This window comes from Tenrec ecaudatus, chromosome 2, assembly GCF_050624435.1.
Source record: "Tenrec ecaudatus isolate mTenEca1 chromosome 2, mTenEca1.hap1, whole genome shotgun sequence".
In the NCBI taxonomy this organism is placed as follows: Eukaryota; Metazoa; Chordata; class Mammalia; order Afrosoricida; family Tenrecidae; genus Tenrec; species Tenrec ecaudatus.
In genome coordinates, this window is record NC_134531.1 from 185759090 (window position 1) to 185777960 (window position 18871).

Sequence of the window (18871 nt, forward strand, 5' to 3'; positions counted from 1 at the left end):
CAGCTAGTGAAGTTAGGAGCTCACATGGTTCATTATTTTTTATTCTGAGCAAACATCTTAGCCTCAAAACTTTGGCTTTCAGGTTAACGAGTGCCAAGAGCATTGCACAAAGATCAGCTAGCTCAACGGGATCATCCTGTCATCAGTCTTTTAAACAAGACTGAACTTAATAAAGACAATTGAATGGAATGAACCCTAACCAGGACGAGTCTTGAATTTATCAATACAATCCAGCAAGAAAAATCTGTTCCAACCCACGGCTTCCCAGGGTCTGTGTGGGGCCGGTTCAATTCCAGGCAGAGAGGCTTCCCCGAAGGTAAGGATGGCTGTTTGGGGTCTCCAAAGGGGCCATCTTAGGAGACTAGTTCACAGGACACTCTCAGGGTGATTTTTAAGGGCTTACTGGGAGGAAGTTTTAAGAAAATGGAAGGCTATGTTGGTTTGACAAGGGCCAGAAAGTTGTGCCACGGCATTTTTTCCAACAAGTCATTCTTCAAAGGTAGCATGGCTATCCCATGAGTTTCCTAGGGAAACCCCGCCCCATGCACCTTGTGCTTTGATCTTGCCCCTTTCAAATTTTCCTCTGTCCCCAGAACCTAAATAACATCGAAAAGGAACCTGATCGGAGCCTGTCATCAAGGGTGCAAAGCTGCCATTTTGACATAGCATAAACTGAGGAGCTGGGAATTCTTCAGACAAGATTTAGAGATGGAAACCAGGCCTTCACACATGGGTACTCCTAGTAACAACACATACAATTAGTAAGGGGTAAAAGTGTTAAAATGTTACAGACCTAGACAGAGGATATGTCAAGAAACACGAGCACCACGTGTTACTATTTCGTTTTAAAAAGGCTTTCTATTGTTTTGTAGCAGTTCTTTTATGTCCCTTCTGACTCAAGGCTGGAAGCTGGAGGAGGAGATTGGACAGCAGAAAACTGTCTTGGCTCCTGAGCGATAATAAAACCAGATTAAAAGAGAGAGGGAAACTGTCAAGCCTCCAAACCTTGAGCTCTTCAAAAGAGATCAGGTCACCCCCTGGATGGTTTAGCCATTCACTTGCTTAGAGGGCAGAGTTGGGGCCAATGCTCTATTCTTATGCCAGGAGGCATGTCAAAACCAATGGAGCTGATGGGGAAAGCTTCATCTTTCCGGCCAGTGCGGCTTCTTCCACCGCGCCGCTTGGTCTGACGCATCACTGCTGCACACTGTGTAAGTGGAACGAGTCAGCTCTTTTTGTGAATCACCTGCAAGACTTCAATGTTCACAGATGTACTTAATCTATTACACACTAAAGAAAGAAAACAAAACTGGCTGCCATCGAACCGTGACCCTACACGACAGGAGAGAACTGCCCTAGTGGGTTTCCATGACTACGCAACTCTTCATGGGTGCAGAAAACTTTCTCCTGCAGAGCAGCTGGGGGCTTTGAACTGCTTACCTTGTTGTTAGCAGCCCAATGTGTTATCACTACACCATGAGGGCTTCACAAACTGTGGAGGTCATATAATCTGGTGTCAGTTTAGGACTTGAGAGGATTAAGAGTTAAGGGGTGGAGTCTGGTCTGTCAATCGGTATATAGCCAGCGAGTCCTCTTGTCTGGGCATGGCCGTTTCCTGAGAGTTCTGGCAACTCCAGTATTTCCTCCTTGGAGGCAGGAGACACTTTTCTCTCTGCTCACTCCCTGGGAAACTGTCCCGCAAGACACAGGGCGCTATGCCCTGGGAGCTGGAGAAGCCACATGGACCTGCCCCGGTGCAACCAGACCCTTGAAGCTGGAGAAGCCACGTGGAGACCCCTGCCAGTGCTGAGATGCTTTCAACTCCACTGGATCCGCAAGACTTCCCACCCACTGGCCTGTGATCCTCCTGCATTCGGGAGCATTGCATGTATTTCATGAGTCTGAAGAGGGCTTTATAGATTGGTATTGGAAATATGGGCTAATATTGGATTTAAGGACTTAATCTGGACTGGGCTGGGGCATTTTCTTAATATTCAATTGCGCTTGTATATAAACCTTTTTCTTATACACATAGGAGTGTCTAAAAATTTGTTTCTCTAGTATACCCAGATGAATACGCAAGCCAAATAACAAAGACTTCCCTGCATTATTTTACTTACTGCATTTGCAACTCTGTTGGCATGAATGCCGGAGCAGCAATAAGCTCACATGCAAAAGGACACTGGGGGTGGAGAACCTAACTCAAATGGATCAAAGACCTAAATGGAAAGGCTAATACTGAAAATCTTAGACGAAAGCACAGCAGGGTAAACCTTTGTGACCTTGAATTAGGCAACAGTGTCTGAAAGAGGAAACTAAAGGTAGAGTTAAAATTGTTTTTGCATGAAAGGGCACCCGACAGCACGACAGCACGAGAAAGTGAAACTGCTACTCACAGAGTGGGAGAAAACAGTTTCAAATCATATTCTCTGACAGGGAACTTGTATCCAGAATACAGAAAAAACTTTTGTAAGTGACCAATTTTTAAAAAGGGCAAAGGACTAAGACATTTCTCCACAGATGATATGCAAATGATGAATAAGCCAAAAAGGCAGAAAACATGTACTGGTGAGGATATGCAAAACGGAATGTCCATACAGTGCTGGTGGCAGGAGAAAATGGTGCCGCCACTTTGGAAAACAGTTTGGCAATTCCCCAAAATGTGAAACACAAAGTTACCATATGCCCCAGGAATTTCACTCCCAGATATACACGGGAACGTCACAAGGTGTATGGGAAAATTCTATGATCCTCTAATTCTATTTGTCCAGGAACTTTCTAGAGTTCCTTTCTAGAAAGTTCTACGTACTTTCCAGAGTACCCTGATATCTATAAAACTATGTAACGTGTATGCTAAAAGAAAAACTTGTACTAAAACGTCCATAACAGCATCATTCATAATAGCCAGGGAGAACCCACCCAAATATCTATAAGCTACCGAATGAATAAATAGAATAGTCTTCAGTCAGGAAAGGAAATGAAGTATTAATACCTGGATGAACCTTGAAAATATTAGTCCGAGTTTTAATTTTTTAAAAAGGCCAGCCACAAAGGGTCACGTATCGTATCATTCCATTTTATACGAAGTGTCCAGAATGGGCAATCTGAGACAGAACATAGCTCAGCGGCTACAGGACTCGGGGAAGGCTGTTAATGAGTATCGTAGGGACTGCTATGGGGACAATTTCCCCTGTTGGTGTTGTTGGAGCAGGGAGGCCCTGGTAGCAAAGTGGGTTAAGCGTTGGGCTGCTAACCAAACACAGCTGCTCGAGAGGAGAGGAGTGCAGATTCACAGCCTCAGTTCCCGTCTGCCCTGGAAAGCTCCTCTAAGTAGGATTTCCTCCATGGCAGTGGGGCGTATTTGTGCGGTTGTTGTCTGATAAGCGTGCATAGTGCTGGTTGTTTGGTTTTGGGGCGAGGGGAAGATAAAAACGTCCTGGAATATTAAGAATGGTTATACAACCTTGTAAATATATTCAATGCCACTGATGTGCACAATGTGAAAGGGTGAATTTTATGGTGTGTGAATTACATTATCAATAATGGTGTCATAAAAATACAAGAAAGCTAAAACTTAAAAGGTTAACATGACTATTAGAGTTAGAATTGTATCTACTAGGTCCTGTGAATCACCCTGTGGGTGAGAGGTGAGACTTTCTGCCCCCATAAAAAGTTACAGCCTCAGAAACCCTGTAGAGGATCGCCCGAATCAGAAGTGACTCAGCAGCAGAGGGTTTGATTGTGTTTGGATATCTTAGACTGCACACGCTCATAACAACATTGAAGTTGTAGAAGATAGGACAATGCCGTGTTCCTCATACCTCCGACAGCGAGCCTCGGACAGGTGGCACGGCAAGCTCTAAACTGAGGCTCATTCAGTGGATGCATTCTATCTCAGCCCTGCCACTAACTAGCCGGGTAATCTTTGGCATTGTCCTTCACCTCTCCAGCCCTATCTGTAATAGCAGGCAATACCTACCCCAGAAGCACGCTGCGAGGGTTCAGTGATACGACAATGTAACAGGCATGATGCAAGCTCAATATGTCAGTTCTCTTGAGGTATTGAGGTCATGGGACAAGCCCAGGCCCCTTTCCCCTTTGTGAGTACCAGAGCATGAGGAAAGCGACGGCCCCAAGCATCACCGACACAAACAGGTGACTAAAAATCTGCCAGCAGATTTAAACAGGTGTAAACCATAGGATTTGAGCAAGGTATGGCAGCAGACTAACTTACTTTTATGGTCCTGTCACCGGAGGCAGACACAATGTATTTATCATCAAAGTCTACAACGTTGACAGCAGCACGGTGGCCAACCAGGACGCGGCGTAAAGTGATGTCAGTGGCAGACGCCATGTCCCACACGGCGATGGAGCGGTCCTTGGAGCAGGTCACCATGAGTCCGTTGCTGAATCGCAAGTGCAGGACAGCCTCATTGTGGTGGATCAGCGTGTTCAGAACTTCACCCGTGTTCACGTCCCAAACCCTAGATGAAGACAGATGACTATGATGCTCCATTGTTCGGATGGCCATGAACTGAGCACAGCATCGGAGTGCTGGGCCCGTTCTAATAGGAGGCCAGGTGGTATGAACACTGTGTTTGGGAACTGGGACCTGAAGCTCACTGCATGTGCAGCAGGAACCCCCGGTAACCTGTTGTTGTTTTAAGAAACGTGAATTCTAGCTCCGCCAAGGGGAACATTTACTTGACAGGCCTTCCGGGCGCTTCGTCTGCAGGCCTGTGCTGATGGTGAAAGATGATTCAAGTCAGTGGCCAGCGCAATGGGTCTGAGATGCCGGGAAGAAGGTGTAAAGGCTGGAGAACTAAGGCCACTCCAAGTTTAAGGTTTTTTCCTACTTTTGACAGACCTCTGAGCCTACTCTTCATCCACCGCCAAGTGGAGGCTGTAAGTCGCGATGGCTCAACAACCCCCAGACCCCCTATTTACCCAGCTCTTTCTGTGCAAAGCCAGCCCCTCCCAATGACAATGGCTTTGCCTGCAGACAAGGTTCTGAGAGGCAGCCTTCACATCACAGCTTTAGGGCCCCCGTTTCCACCAGAGCTGGCGAGACTGACACCTGACCTCGGGCAGAAATGCTGGGAGCACTGGGTCAGCAAAAGGACAGTAGGCATGCCGAGATGGGGGTTAGCAGGAGTCACCGGGAGGGGAAGGAACCGGAAATGAGAACTAACACAGGAAGGTGTGAAAGGAGGAGCATGTGAGAGCCCACGGGCAGGATGGCTGACTACTCCAACCTCTGAAGTGCTCCTGAAACACTTTTCGTTATCTGACTGCACCCAGAGAGGCCTCGGCTCACCCATACTTTTCAGGTCTTCCCCCAAGTTACCAGCAGGACAACTGACCTGTCACTGATGCCCTCCAGGCCCTGACACTCAACACCACACCCAACCTCAAAGGTCCCACTGTGGGAAACGGTCCTGTCACCCATGGTTTAAGAGTAAACTGCAATACTAATCCTTTCCTCTCTCAGCTCCCTCAGACAACGGAGCCTAGTAGAAGCTTCATCACTCTGCCCTGGGGTGGCAACTGACAAGCACTGAGTCTGTCTTATGGCAACAGCAACACGATCTGAAGACAGCCTTCAACTACATAAACTCGAGACTCAAAGCTAATTACTGCATTTGACTCTGCGCGGTTATTTCACCTCTCTAGTCTTCATTTCCTAATACATCTATTTAAAAGGGGAGAGAATATCGACCTATTCTGAAAGGTGGTTGTGAGAATTCAACGTACAGCACCCTGCACACTAGCTGGTTTTACTTCCCTTGCCTGCCTCAAAAGGAGCGGCCAACGTCTGCTTCGGATGCGTCCAGGTTTCTACCCGCCACTGTGCCAGAGCCTCTGCCGTTCCTCCTCTCTGCTCTGGACCACACGCTCTTGGGAGAAAAAGCCAGCCTGTTACCAGGCACTGTGATCTTACAGGAGAGCACAGGGCCCACCTTCTAAAGTACGCCAATGGGAAAGTTATTGTTGTTAGTTGCTATCAAATCTTTCCAACTCTTCACGAAGAGCAGAGCTGCTCCGTAGGGTGTTTTTTTTTAAGCTGTGAACTTTCAGAAGCGGGTCACCTAAGCCTATTTTCTAAGGTACAACTTGGAGGGTTCGAACTGCCGACCTTGAGGTTATTTAGTCCACTTTAACCGTTTGTGCTACCCATAGACTCCCACAATGAGGATAGGGCCCACTTAGCCCAAACTAACCCCCCTTCCCTGCTTACTTTGATAAAGCACATCTACATCAAGTCATTCTGACAGCATATAAAAACATACGCAAAGTGTGTGCGCACAAATCCCAGAAAGAGGGTGTGAGGCTTGGGATCCTCATGCCCGGCAGACAAGCGCAGATCACTGAGGCCTCACCTGACTGTGGAGTCTGAAGAGCCCGTTACAATCACACGTTCATCATACTGGAGACAGAGGACAGAACCTGTGTGTCCCGTTAATACTTTCAAACATTCCAGGCTGGTTTTATCCCAAATCTGTTGAGACAAGGTTAGAACAGACAGTGATCCAGTACACCACATTTTGATAAACGTTACTGCGTGGCCTTGTTGTCTGCATAAAGACCTCCTTCTTGGTTACAATGAGGAACTGCTGAGTAACTGCCGGAAAAGACTTGCAAATGCATTTGCTTGGTCCTTGTCATTGCACTCCTGACAGTTATCAGCAACTTTAGAAGGGTTTTGCTTGTTCAACCAAGGTGTGTGAAAAGCTGGCTTACCGTCTTGAAAACATCTGTGTCAAGAGACTGTAAAAATTCCTATCCCTTAATCTATGTTTGTTTACGCAAAAAGAAAACTGTAATGCTCAACATTACAGAAAAATTCCAAAGTAAGCTGTGAAAATTTTTTAGTGAGAAAGTATAATCCCTCTAGTAGCGTTAAACTTAAATAAATAGGTTAAATTACAATAACCTACATAGTGACATCAATGCTATTTATTTTTTAAAGAGGAAAAACTGAACCTGAGTTATTCTGAAAGTGACTAGTGACCAGGACTGGTGTAGAGTCAAGTACAAAATCTTTCCAATCATTAAACTAGGTCATCTCTCTAAAGCACATTTCTGCTCTATTGTCCCATGGCTTATAAGTTAAAAGTACATGTGAAGTCAGTTTTATGTCCCCTAAGCCTACTTTGAACACAGCAATGCCTCTTAGAAGCACACCCAGTTCAAGTGGAGTGCAAGCCCAAGGCCAGCTACGCTGTGATAAGTTCCTTGGAAATCATTCCTATCTACACCTAAAATTAACTAATTAACACATCAGTCTTTAGTCCAGTGTATGAGGGGGACTTCAAATTCCATTATCTTTTCATTCATAGTTTCCATGAACTTTCTGAAGTTCCCTCATACTTGTGCCCATCGGGATGGGGCTATCAATAAGCAGGACATAAAAATAAAATTCTGTAGTCAAGGAAGTTTGGGAAGTTGGGAAATACTTGGCTGTGTCCACTGCAGCCCCCTCAGTGGTTTTGTTTTTCCTCCTTTATTTCCCTCTCAGTGTTTTATACACTACCGAAGGAGCCTTGGCACCACACTGGGTTACTTGTCACCCTTGCTAACTTCAAGGTCAACAGTTCAAACCCACCAGGTGTTCTCTGGGACAAAGATGAAGTTTTTTACTCCTGTAAAGATTTACAGCCTCAGAGATCCTAAAAAGTAATTTTACTCTGTTCTAGCAGGTCAATGGCCTTGTCAGTTCAGAGTGTGAATTAGCATGCAGTGCTTTCTAAACGTCTTTAAAGAAAACTATTCTTTGCCTAAAATGTCTACCATAATCCTGGAGCTTCACACCTGCAGAATACCTCCTCGGTCACCAAAAGGAGGGACATTTTTAAAGTGGACATTAACCCACACACACCCCAAAAATTATTTTAGTTACCCAATGTTTTCTTAAATATGAGAAAATAAACCACAATGTAAAACAAAACCAATCAGCTCAGTTACCTAAAAGATGATTTTAACATGGGCAAATAATTTGGTTTCTAAGCCAGTGAAAAGTGAGTAAAAACAATATAGATTGTTCTATCACTCTTTTGTGTTAGCACCAGAGTCCTTCCTTCTCAGAAACCATAAAAGGCAATGACTTTTGATTTACAGGCAAGCAAACAACACTTTCATCAGCTGGCAACGGAATCAAGAGCCCTGAGATACCAGGATATTTTCAATTTGCACCTAACTACAGGGTACAGAATGCGAATGTGCTCCAAGCAGGCTAAGGCGTGAGATAATCCAGGGGTCTTGTGGTAGCTACAGGGAACGCTCTGGCTCGGGTTCCTTAGAAGCCACCGAGTGCTGCCAGGACTGAGTGCAACAGATAAGAACCAATCTGGGGTAAATGGAGAGATTGTCACATCTGGTGCCTAACACATAACTATGACTTCTAAAAACAGGGCATACGAAATGCAGTCACTCACCTTAATAGAATTATCTCGCAGGCCACTGATAATTTTTTCATCATCATACTGTAAGCAGTAGACCCCTTTACTATTTTCAGAGCGGCACTGGATCCTCTGCAAGTTGTGCCGGCCACACCGCCAGTTAGATTCTATGGTCTACGGGGGAAAGAGGCAACAGAGGCGGTTTTGTGAATCCACTATTCTCTTAGGCTTCAGACTTTGGTCTTGCTTCCAGAAACAGCATGCCACTGATACCCCAATCTTGGTTTGCATAACTGTCTGTGACTAGGAAACATGCTCTTTTCCAATGTTTTCTCCTCAGACTTTCCCGGAGTATCTGGCAACTCTGATAGGCTTTCCAATGGGGTTTGCTTTGAGTTTGAGAGAAATGGCCCAGACAGGATTCAATACATTTGAAGAATGCTATTTGTACCCAAAGCATGCAAATAAATAATGACTCATAGGGTAACTCCCCAATGCCGATTCGACTAGCTGACAAATGGCCACCATCACCATGGAAAGTCTACACTGACCGTACACACTCACTGACCGTACACACTCACTGAGAGCACTGCCGTGAGAGTCAAAACAAGACTGAGCAATCCTTACATGCCGGCAACTGCTGAATGGGGATCTGCTACCACGCTTCATCTCCCACTGGGCTGCCAGTCCGTTTACAGTAAGAATGACATTCAGCCCTGGTCTCGGTCTCTCTCTCCCTCCTCCCCCCACCCCTCCATACATTTACATGCAACATTTACTGAGATGCTCACTGGAATCAGGTACTGTGCAAGGCCCAGGTCCTAGAAAGATCCTAGATCAACAAGCAGCTCAACAGTTTCAAATGAAGCATCACTATTACCCGGACACACCACATCTGAGACCAAACACCTGTTAAGTCTAAGTTTATTTAGTAAATAATATACACAATACCCTGGGGAGGCATTCCTAATATTCCCCTTGACAAGTAAAGAAACAGTTTCCTTTGACTGAGGCCACAGCAGTAGGAAATGGATGAACCAAAAATCAAGCCCGTTCTTTTGGACCCTGAGCCCAAGTAACATCTAAAACAGTGGTTCTCAACCTGTGGATGGCGACCCCTTTGGGGGTTGAACGACCCTTTCACAGGGGTCACCTAAGACCACCAGAGAACATAAATACTTCACAAAGTATAATTACATATTGTTTTGTGATTGATCACTACACTTTAATTATGTTCAATTTGTAACAATGAAAAGACATCTTGCATATCAGATAAGTACATGACGATTCATAACAGTAGCAAAATTACAGTTATGAAGTAGGAACGACAATAATGTTATGGTTGGGGGGTCACCACAACATGAGGAGCTGCCTGAAAGGGCTGCGGCCTGAGGAAGGTGGAGAACCCTGCTCTAAAACATGCAGAGGCTGCTCACCCGAGATCTCACGTTCTCGAGCTCACTCGCTGCTCTTTAAGAAAAATGAGGCTTTCTACTCCCATAGGGATTTATAGCCTCAGACACCCAAAGGGGCATCTCTGCTCTATCCTGCAAGGTCAAGATGAGTCGGAATCAACTCAAAGGCAGTGACTGAGAGAAATAAAGAAGTACAGGTATTTGACACCTAGCTATTGAGGCAATGAATATGAAATATATAAAAATCAGTAATAATTCCGGATAAAGCATGTATCACAAATGGGTAATAAAAAAATTGAGTGCTGCAGGCCTCCGGGGAGGCACTGAGCACTGTGGGCTGGGACTGGTGAGCAGAGTTTGAGAAAGGGGATCCAGAGCGCAGGAAGACTGACCTTCTGGTGACAGAGATGTGTTTACAGGATGAAAAGATAAGTGTTTCTACCAAGAACAGCCAACCAAAAATTCTATATTTTTGAAATGAGAGGACAATAAGGATCTATAACTGGTGACATTCAACACAGGAGATCTTTTGAAAGATCATCTCGGAGCAATTCTTAGTTTAATCACTTGCTTTGTTAAAGAAGGAAGATAAGCTCATCCATCTTTATTCACAGTAAGCACTCAATGACTGGCTCTGCTGACACCCACCAGCATTTCCTCTCATTCTGAAGGCACTATGATGCCGCAGCTCTGAAATGTTAAAATCTAGCCAACACTGTGCACCGGGTAGTACACGATTGCAACACTTGCTTACATGTTTTATATACGGTATGTATAGACAGATACCGAGACACACACACACACGGACTGCACCTGACGGCAAGGGTGAGTACAGATAGCTACGTGTGAATACATGTGCATATAAATGTATATGTACATATGGTACTTATATGTGGCATACATTTTTGTTTCTGCCTTTACAGGGGAAAAGGATGTCGGGGCATGCGTGCATGAATGCGCACACACAAGACAAGAAGGTAAGTGAAAAACAGTATTGCTGCTAGGGTTTCAGCTCATACATGTACGGGCAGGAGGGCGAACCCCAAACCCCACCCCCAGCTATGCATGGGATTTTTTTTTTCTACAAAACCTATCACCTTCAAAGTACTCTCCATTATACTTAAGACATTTGTCAACTCTCTGATTCCATTCTTGGAAACTTTTTCAAACTCGTTTGTCCGGATGGCTGACAGCACCTCCCTAGTTTTCTTCTTCACCATCAAATCACTGTCTTTTCATGTCCCTCTTCATTCTCGGAAACAAAAATAAGTTGTGCAGAGCAAGGTCAGGTGAGTCTGGTGCATGGGCCAAGAGAGGCATGCTGGTTTTTGCCCAAAATAGGCGCACTGAGATGTCTGTGTGAGCAGATGCAGTGTTGTGGTGGCAAAATCAGTCCCCAGTAACGGTGTTAGGCAATCTTCTCAGAACCTCTAACTAGAAAGCTTGATTAACAGTCACACCTGGTGGACCGAACCCCAAATGCACTACGAGTAACACTTTGGTCCACTCGAGAAGTTGACAGTTGTTCAGAATGAAGTTTGCCCATAAATCAACATTTCACCTTTTTTTGAAACAAGAAAATCACTCATACACTTGAGTTTTTTCCCATAGCACTGCCACGCAAGCTGTGTTCAACAGCACAACAATTTCTGCGGCATTTTTCCCCAGCAGGAAACAAAATTTCACAACTGCACACTGTTCTCTTAAATTGACCATTACAAAAAAACAAGGTTTAAGCAAAACTGCTTTTATGAAAAAATTCACTGTGACCAGAGAGTACCTTCCCAGGCAACATCAATGGGTGCACTAACTCAGAGTGAGCTGCTCAATATTCACCTAGTGGGAAAAATGCCACTAATTCTGGACATACTCTACCCCCCTCCCCCAAAAAAAGGGTGCTTAAAACATGTCTCTGTGCTCAGTGGGTGGCTGCTGACAAATTCGCTCAGGAATACACTTGTCTGAGACTCTTTAGTGTGCCTTCTCTCCGAAAGTGCAATCAAACCAATGGCTTCCAAAAGAATGGGCCAGGGCAGTTCAAGCCAATGCGGAGAAGTCAGCTCAGAAGGTTATGGTTACTGTTTTAAGGAATTCAAACAGGGTCATCTTTATGATCTTAAAGGTCACAGAAAAATCCCAGAGGCTTATTAAGAAGTTTTAAGAAAATGGAAAGTGGCATCAGGAAAAAAGCCTAAAGATATTGTGTTGGGGCATTCACACACACACATACAACAATGTACCTGCTCATTCTTCAAGGGTAGCAAAATTTTGGTGGAAAATTTTACCCCATTCATGCTACAGCCTGGGCATTGCCCCTTCAAACTTTTGTTTCGCTGCCCAAACTCAACAATTAAAAGGGACAAAACTTTAGTCCCTCAAGGATACCCAAACTGCTGTCGTGACATGGTGTAAATCAAAGAGCACAGAATTCTTCAGGGAAAGGTTAAGGAGATGTAGACACTGCCTTCAGGATGTATAGACCAAGAGGTGGGAGATTTGCTCAAAAACAGTAGCTTCACACTTTTGATGTTTTTTGCTTAATAAAGATTTCTACAATTTTTATAGTGATACTTTTTGGACTTATCCTTACACTTTCAAGGATATTGTTCCGTTCCTTAGTAGCTCCCTTGGTTGCCCCCACTTGGCAATACAAGTCCTTGGAAAGACCCCTTCTGCCCTCAAGGAGCTTCCACACACAGCCATGAGGGACAGGCTAGGATATTTCTTGCACCCACGGGCACAGGCAGGTGGCACCTTGAGGCTAAGATCAAGAACAGGTTTCTCTGTCCATCTGCTACCACGATGGGGAGTCCCTGTCAAAGTCATTGCCTCCGGGGAGTTCAGGAAATGTCAAGTCATATAAAACCAAGAAAAATGTATCTGCTGCGTGTCTATCCCTATTCCAGCAGACAAAAGGTTTGGTGACATATGAAATTTAAAAGGGCTCCATGCTTGAGATAATTTACTGCCACCTCGTCATACGAAACACTCCAGGAAAATGCTGCCGTGGACAGCCTTGTGGTGGTGACCATTATCATTACCGACCAAGTATACTCTGTGGCGGCTCACAGCCCTGCTGCAGCATTCATGACTCTATGATCCCAGGGGCTTATCGAATGAATCTGCAACCAGCCCGATGATCTATCTCATGACAGATATATTTTTACATTATAGAACCTACTCCAATGCTTCAGCATAAACAGCGCTGTGTGTTTCGATGAGTGAAAAGGGCACACTGCCTCCGATCGCACAGGACTTTGCACCCGCACCGGCAGAGACGGTACTTACTCTTCTGAAAGGAGTGGAAAGAAGGTTATCAAAAAGAATTTCCCGTGTGCTATCAATTCCACTGTAAGGCATCTGTAAAATGTGACTACAAGCTCCGACGATAGCGCCGGCACCTCAAGCTCTGGAGCCAAGAGCACAAGAGAAGAGGGTGCTGGCTAATGCCTGGTGACTGGTGCTTGAGACCATGAAAGGTGGAGGCATGCCTTCCGTCCCCAGGAGTTCACCTCACGAGAGGACAGGACCTCTCCAAAGAGCCCTGCTCAGCATGGGACTACCAGCCCCTTCCAAGTCGGATGGAGGGCAGCAGAAGGAGGCTTAGCTTGTCAATGATTAGAGAAATCTTAATTTGTTTAAAACACATTTCTGAATTAAAAAAACAACAACAACAGTCTACCAAATTATTCCTGAACTTCCAAATTTTTGGAAGTCCCACTAAGAGCAGTTTTAAAACAGGTTAATTTCTGGGAACCCAGGGCCAGTGCAGCTTGTTTTAAAGGTCAGAGAAGCAACACTGAACCCGATGAGGGGGTGAATCCTTTTGCTGCCCACCGACCCAGAATGACCCTGAGACTACCCTCCTTCTGTCACAGCCCCACCCCCACCCCACCAGAAAGCATCAGTCCCACTGATGCAGCCTGCCCGAGAGACTGCCTCAGTGACTGGCAGCCTCAACGTTGACTGGAGCGTGCTTAGAAGCCAGGGCTTGTGTAGAAACGTTTAACACTGGAGAGCAGCCCACTGCAGTGGCAAGTACGTACAGTGGTCAAATCGCAGCTGAGTGTCAGTTTGCTCCTCCACAGAAAGGGGTAGTGTCCACCCCGCAAACTGCACAGGGTTAAAACCCAGAGGCGGTCACAAGTGTGGGCATCGACAAGCAGGAGCGATCATGCCGCTCCTTGTGTGCGGAGAACACAGACCAAACACAATGGCTGTCCGCCCCAAAACAAAATAGTGGAGTCTGTTTCAGCTCACAGTCGAGTCCACAGCCAATGTCCCCGGGCTAGGGGTTCGGCCTTCAACTCTTCTCTCAACTTCAGCAACCGGAATTCAGGTCGTCGCACACAGGTGCACCTCTGCAATTGCGTGGACACCTGCCGTTTCACCTCGACGTCCTGCGGCGTGGCTACTGTAGAGTATTTCATGTTTTGCAGAACTCGTAAAATCCCCTTACCCTGTACAAATTTTCAAAATCCTGGGAAAGTCGCCATGATACACAGAGTATACAGCGGCATTTAAATTGGCAATAGAGTGAAAACAGATGTCTGACTATAGAGGAATAACATTATTTTTAGAAGCCTAAACAAAACTGGGTGGGTGGGCAAGTTTCAGCATTTTCTGGTCAGGACAATGTTAATATCAAGTTTGCAAACCACAAAAAAAAAAGCTCCCCACTTTCCTTAGATACTGTGTGGTGCATTAAAAGGTGTGACGCAGCACCCCATCATTTTACCAGAGGTCTGCTCTACGGAGAGGGCTTCCAAGCTTCCCTACACGCAGTGAACCAAAAAGAAGGGAAAGCCGACGGGTGAGAAGCAACTCACTACAACTGGGAAGTGGAGAGAGAACAAGTTCCATGGACTGCGGGGTGCGGGTGGGTCAGATCAGCTCCACTAACTCCTTTCTGGGGAGGGGCACCTGAGGACAGAACAGAGTGAAAAGCACATGGACTTCGGAGCACAGCCCTTAGCTTCAAGGACGCGAGGGGCCAATCAAATGATGGAGCTAAGCACCTAACAGTAAGCCCACCGTTCACACTAACAGTAGCTAAGAAACAAGACACAGCTCAGAACACAGCTGCTTCTTCAGGGAATCTGCTTCAAAGTTTCCAGAAACTCCTCCTCATTTCGAAGGCTATGCAAACCCTATCTCTAGGTGTGGCAAGGAAACTGTAAGAGACGTTAGCAGAACGTTAACAATTCTCCTTTACTGCCCCCAGCTTCCCTCACTACCTACGTCATAGCAGTTAAGCCTTTTTCCCTTTTAAATTCTGGTGAGCTGACGTACAAGGGCAAGCTCCAAGACGGGCACTGCCTTTCTGTTTGTTGCTCACCGCGGGGACGACGGAGCTAGCGCATGAGCCAGAGCTGTCAAGGAAGAGCAGGAGGAAAGAAAGGAAAAGGTGCTGGCCACTGGCAATCGTGCAAAGCATAACGGGAAAAAGAGAGACAGACACAGTCACATGCTCTGCAGCTGGCGATGGGGACACAAGCACCCTCTTGCCATTCCCACTGTAAGTTATCTTTTGGCATCATCTTCAACGCCCTTTAATGCGCCGCCTGCCCTGTAACTAGACTGAAACAAAGCCAGCAAACCTTGTGCTAACTCGCGCACTCTTTGAATAGTCAGGAACAATGAGTACTCACATAATCAGAAAAAGATGGGGAGACCACCTTGAGATGTCTCAAGCCATATTCACAATCCCTTCTGCTTCACTTCTCAACTTTCCACAATGAATATGACAAGCAGAGAGTTAGTTAGTTAAAAGCCCATCTTTAACCCCAATCTATGTGGAATCAACTTTACAATCATACTTGAGAGATCAGATGGAGTCTATGGGTGATGAGTCTGTTAGTGAGAGAGGGTGCAAGTGGGTGGGCAGTCATTGTAGTACATCGGACATGTACAGACTATATTTTACTATGTATGCTCTCAACAAAATTAGAAAAATCTTTCCTTTTCAAAAAAAAAATCCTCTGTCGTCTTCTGTATGGTATGGCAAGTTCCAAACATTTTTCTTACTTTAAATTTCCCCATATTAGACAGAAATAATAATGCGTACCTTGTTATATGAATTAAACGCAATAATCTATGTAAATCACCCAACCTAGTTTCTGATACTTCAGAGTTCAAGAGGGTACTGTAACTGTGATATTGTGCTTCCGAGGACTCCGTACCGCCCTATGAGTCGGCGCCAAGGCCACAGTCCCTGGAGGGTTTTTTAAATCTACAAATCACTGAATGACCACTCTATCAGCATATCTACCTTGCATGGAGTAAAACATACTCCCCAGACAGAGGTAAGGAACGAACTCTGCTACTTTGAAGAGGTCTACTTTGCAAAACTCTACTAAGTGTGTGTGTGTGTGTGTGTGTGTGTGTGTGTGTGTGTGTGTGTGGCGGGGGTGGGGATCATAGCCGCTGTTCCTCCCTGCCATGTGGAGATGGCACATCAGGTCACCTTTCTGAGCTGTAGTTTAAATGTGGATCTCACCTATCTTTCAGGACTTGTCCAGAGTGGTCAGTGAGAAACTGCATTAGAAAGAGTTTCAACAAAGTTTCTGGCAAAAATAACTTCTGTATTTGGTAAATTCTTTCTATTATTATTACTATTAATGAACACGCCAAAGTATAAGCATCATCTCTTACATTAAGAGCTCTGGAGGAGACTCTGTGGCCGGGCCATCCAGCCAGTGGCTGTCTCAAAGCCACACCTTAAGTAGCCTGGGCAGACCACCGTGATATAGAGATTCTGTGTCAAAGTGGGTCCCACCCCACCCCCAAGAGTGGTCTTCTCTGACACCTGCTAATGTTAACACATAACTACTAACCTTAAAACGCTTAAAACTTTTCTCACATCAAACTAACTTTAAAACGTATTTCAGCCTGAGTGGTGACCAGGGTATGGTGGATGGTGTCACATGCTGCCATGAAATAGAATACCAAGTTTCTATTTTCTATTATAATAGTACAGTCATGAGAATTAAACAATCTATGTCACTACCCATCTTCAACCCAACCAAGGTCTTGCAGTTTGCTTCTCACAGGCAAAGACTTGTTAATATGACTCCAGGAAGGAGTTGGGAGGGAAAACAGAGTAACATTGTGTCTAAGATCTGTGCATGAGCAATGCATCAATATACACAAATCTGAGTACGATACAGCCCACAGCACTGTCCTCTGAAGTGCAGGCGCACGACACCCCAATGTAAGGATACAGTTAGCATGGCGACTCAGCTCCTGAGCTGCAGGACAAGTCACCCTAAGGCTTTGAACTGTTGGCGAATCAATTTGTTCCCAAACTTCATCACTTGTCTGGCAGACGTTTTTAATTATTTACCCCTCCCCTAAGAGCTTACTATATAGTTCATTTTACAGAGCAGAGTACTCAAGACAAGGGTTTACGCTGTAAATAATGGTACTCCAGTCACATTCAGATTTACTGTTAATGGAATGATTTCATTAGTGCACATCTGCCTTTTAAAAAAAGGAACAAGAAAAATTCCCAAGGAGCACATGCTTCTCCATTAATGGATCTTGGCACAATAACTTTTAGGTCTATCACCTGGGGGAGAAGATTACTTCACATTTGGGAGAACGAGTGTAACTTTATGAGTGAGACAGCATTACCTAACTACGGTGAAACTTCTACGCCAACGAGGAAATAGTGAAGTAACCAAAACCTGCCAAGAACACATGTGAGTTCATGAGAAATGCCTGTGCATGTCTTTCCTGGTTCAAGGAAGGAGGCTAAATAATAAAACTAAACTAATTAGAACACATGAACAGTATCAAACATTTCCAATGTTTCTCATCAAGTTTACAGAGATTTACTGGTCTGGTGAAGTTACATTCAAATGCCAATAGTCCAGGAACATAATAATTGGCTCTATAAGCCCCACTAACTATTGCTCGGATCATAAGAGTCATTTGTATAAAACAAAACTATGAATAACTTACAGAAAAGCCAAAGCTGAGACTGTGTTAGCTCTCTAGAGATGGCTCAAAAATCTCAAACCCCGCTCTCACCCAGTACACTGAGCCTTGGATTTTGAAAACTTTATCAAATTAAGACAAAGAGTTTTTTTGGGATTATCTGGCAGCCTCACAGACACACATTATTTTTTAAAAGGGAGTCTTGTTTTTGACCAAAAGGCAACATTCATGCTCAGGAACAGCTGCCGATTCTACATTCACTGTGTACTAAAAGCTCGAATATATATAAAACCTTCATGATTTTAGAACAAAAAAGGAACATTCTAAGGCAACATAAAAAAATGAGAACAAGACACAAAGAGCCCATAAAACAGATAACTGGTAAAGTTACCTCTATATCCTGGATAATCTTTGGGTACAGTGACCTATAAAATGAATTGGGAGGGCCATCTGTGGGTCTGTTTTTAAACAGGTACTGATCCCTGGCAAATAAAAACAAACAGATGTTACAATTTTGCACATAAATGGATGTGTTTTATTCAAGCATGATGCTTACAAAGATATTCTGTCCTGTCTTTGGACTTGCACTGTACTTGAACAGCAAAAGCAGGATTTCTGACAAGGAAATTTACGTGTTCGAGGCAAATATGCTTCAGTTCAGATCCATTACTGTGGTTCTGAGTATATCTGTAAGACAAGTCATCTAGCTGTTCCTTCTACAGAGGTAAATCAAAAGCCATACTTACACAGTGCTGTATGCCTGTGTGAAACCATCTCAGAGCCCCACTAGAATAGAGAGCACTGCGCCAGCGCTCACTCACGCCACCACTAGAAGCCATGGCAGCAGCTCTCTGCTTCTCTGTGCTAACTGGACAAGGCCAGTGCCGTGCCTGGAAAATGCACTGCTTTGTGGAATCGCTTCAAAATGAAGACTTTTTCCTCTAAAAACTGCACTGCCTGTCATGCCCCCACATCCTCAGGCAGAAGCAATAATAAAAGTGAAATGGCATTATTTGACTTTATCATATTTCCTTGTCTAATCTATTATATTTATGAAAAATGTGATGGGAAAAGCATAATAGATGCATAGCTTTGAAATATCAAATCACCCATTCA

General features: G+C 44.7%; 1 protein-coding gene across 6 annotated transcripts in view; it reads right to left on the reverse strand.

Moving 5' to 3' along the window:
• Positions 1-18871, reverse strand: part of FBXW11 (F-box and WD repeat domain containing 11) — a 135513-nt gene that overhangs the window by 14703 nt on the left and 101939 nt on the right. For all 6 annotated transcript variants that reach the window (XM_075541941.1, XM_075541942.1, XM_075541944.1 and 3 more), the window contains 4 exons: positions 18147-18237; positions 8436-8573; positions 6381-6499; positions 4235-4484 (listed from right to left, as the gene is read on the reverse strand). In XM_075541941.1, the coding sequence (XP_075398056.1) occupies positions 4235-4484; positions 6381-6499; positions 8436-8573; positions 18147-18237 (598 nt within the window). The remainder of the gene's footprint in view (positions 1-4234; positions 4485-6380; positions 6500-8435; positions 8574-18146; positions 18238-18871) is intronic.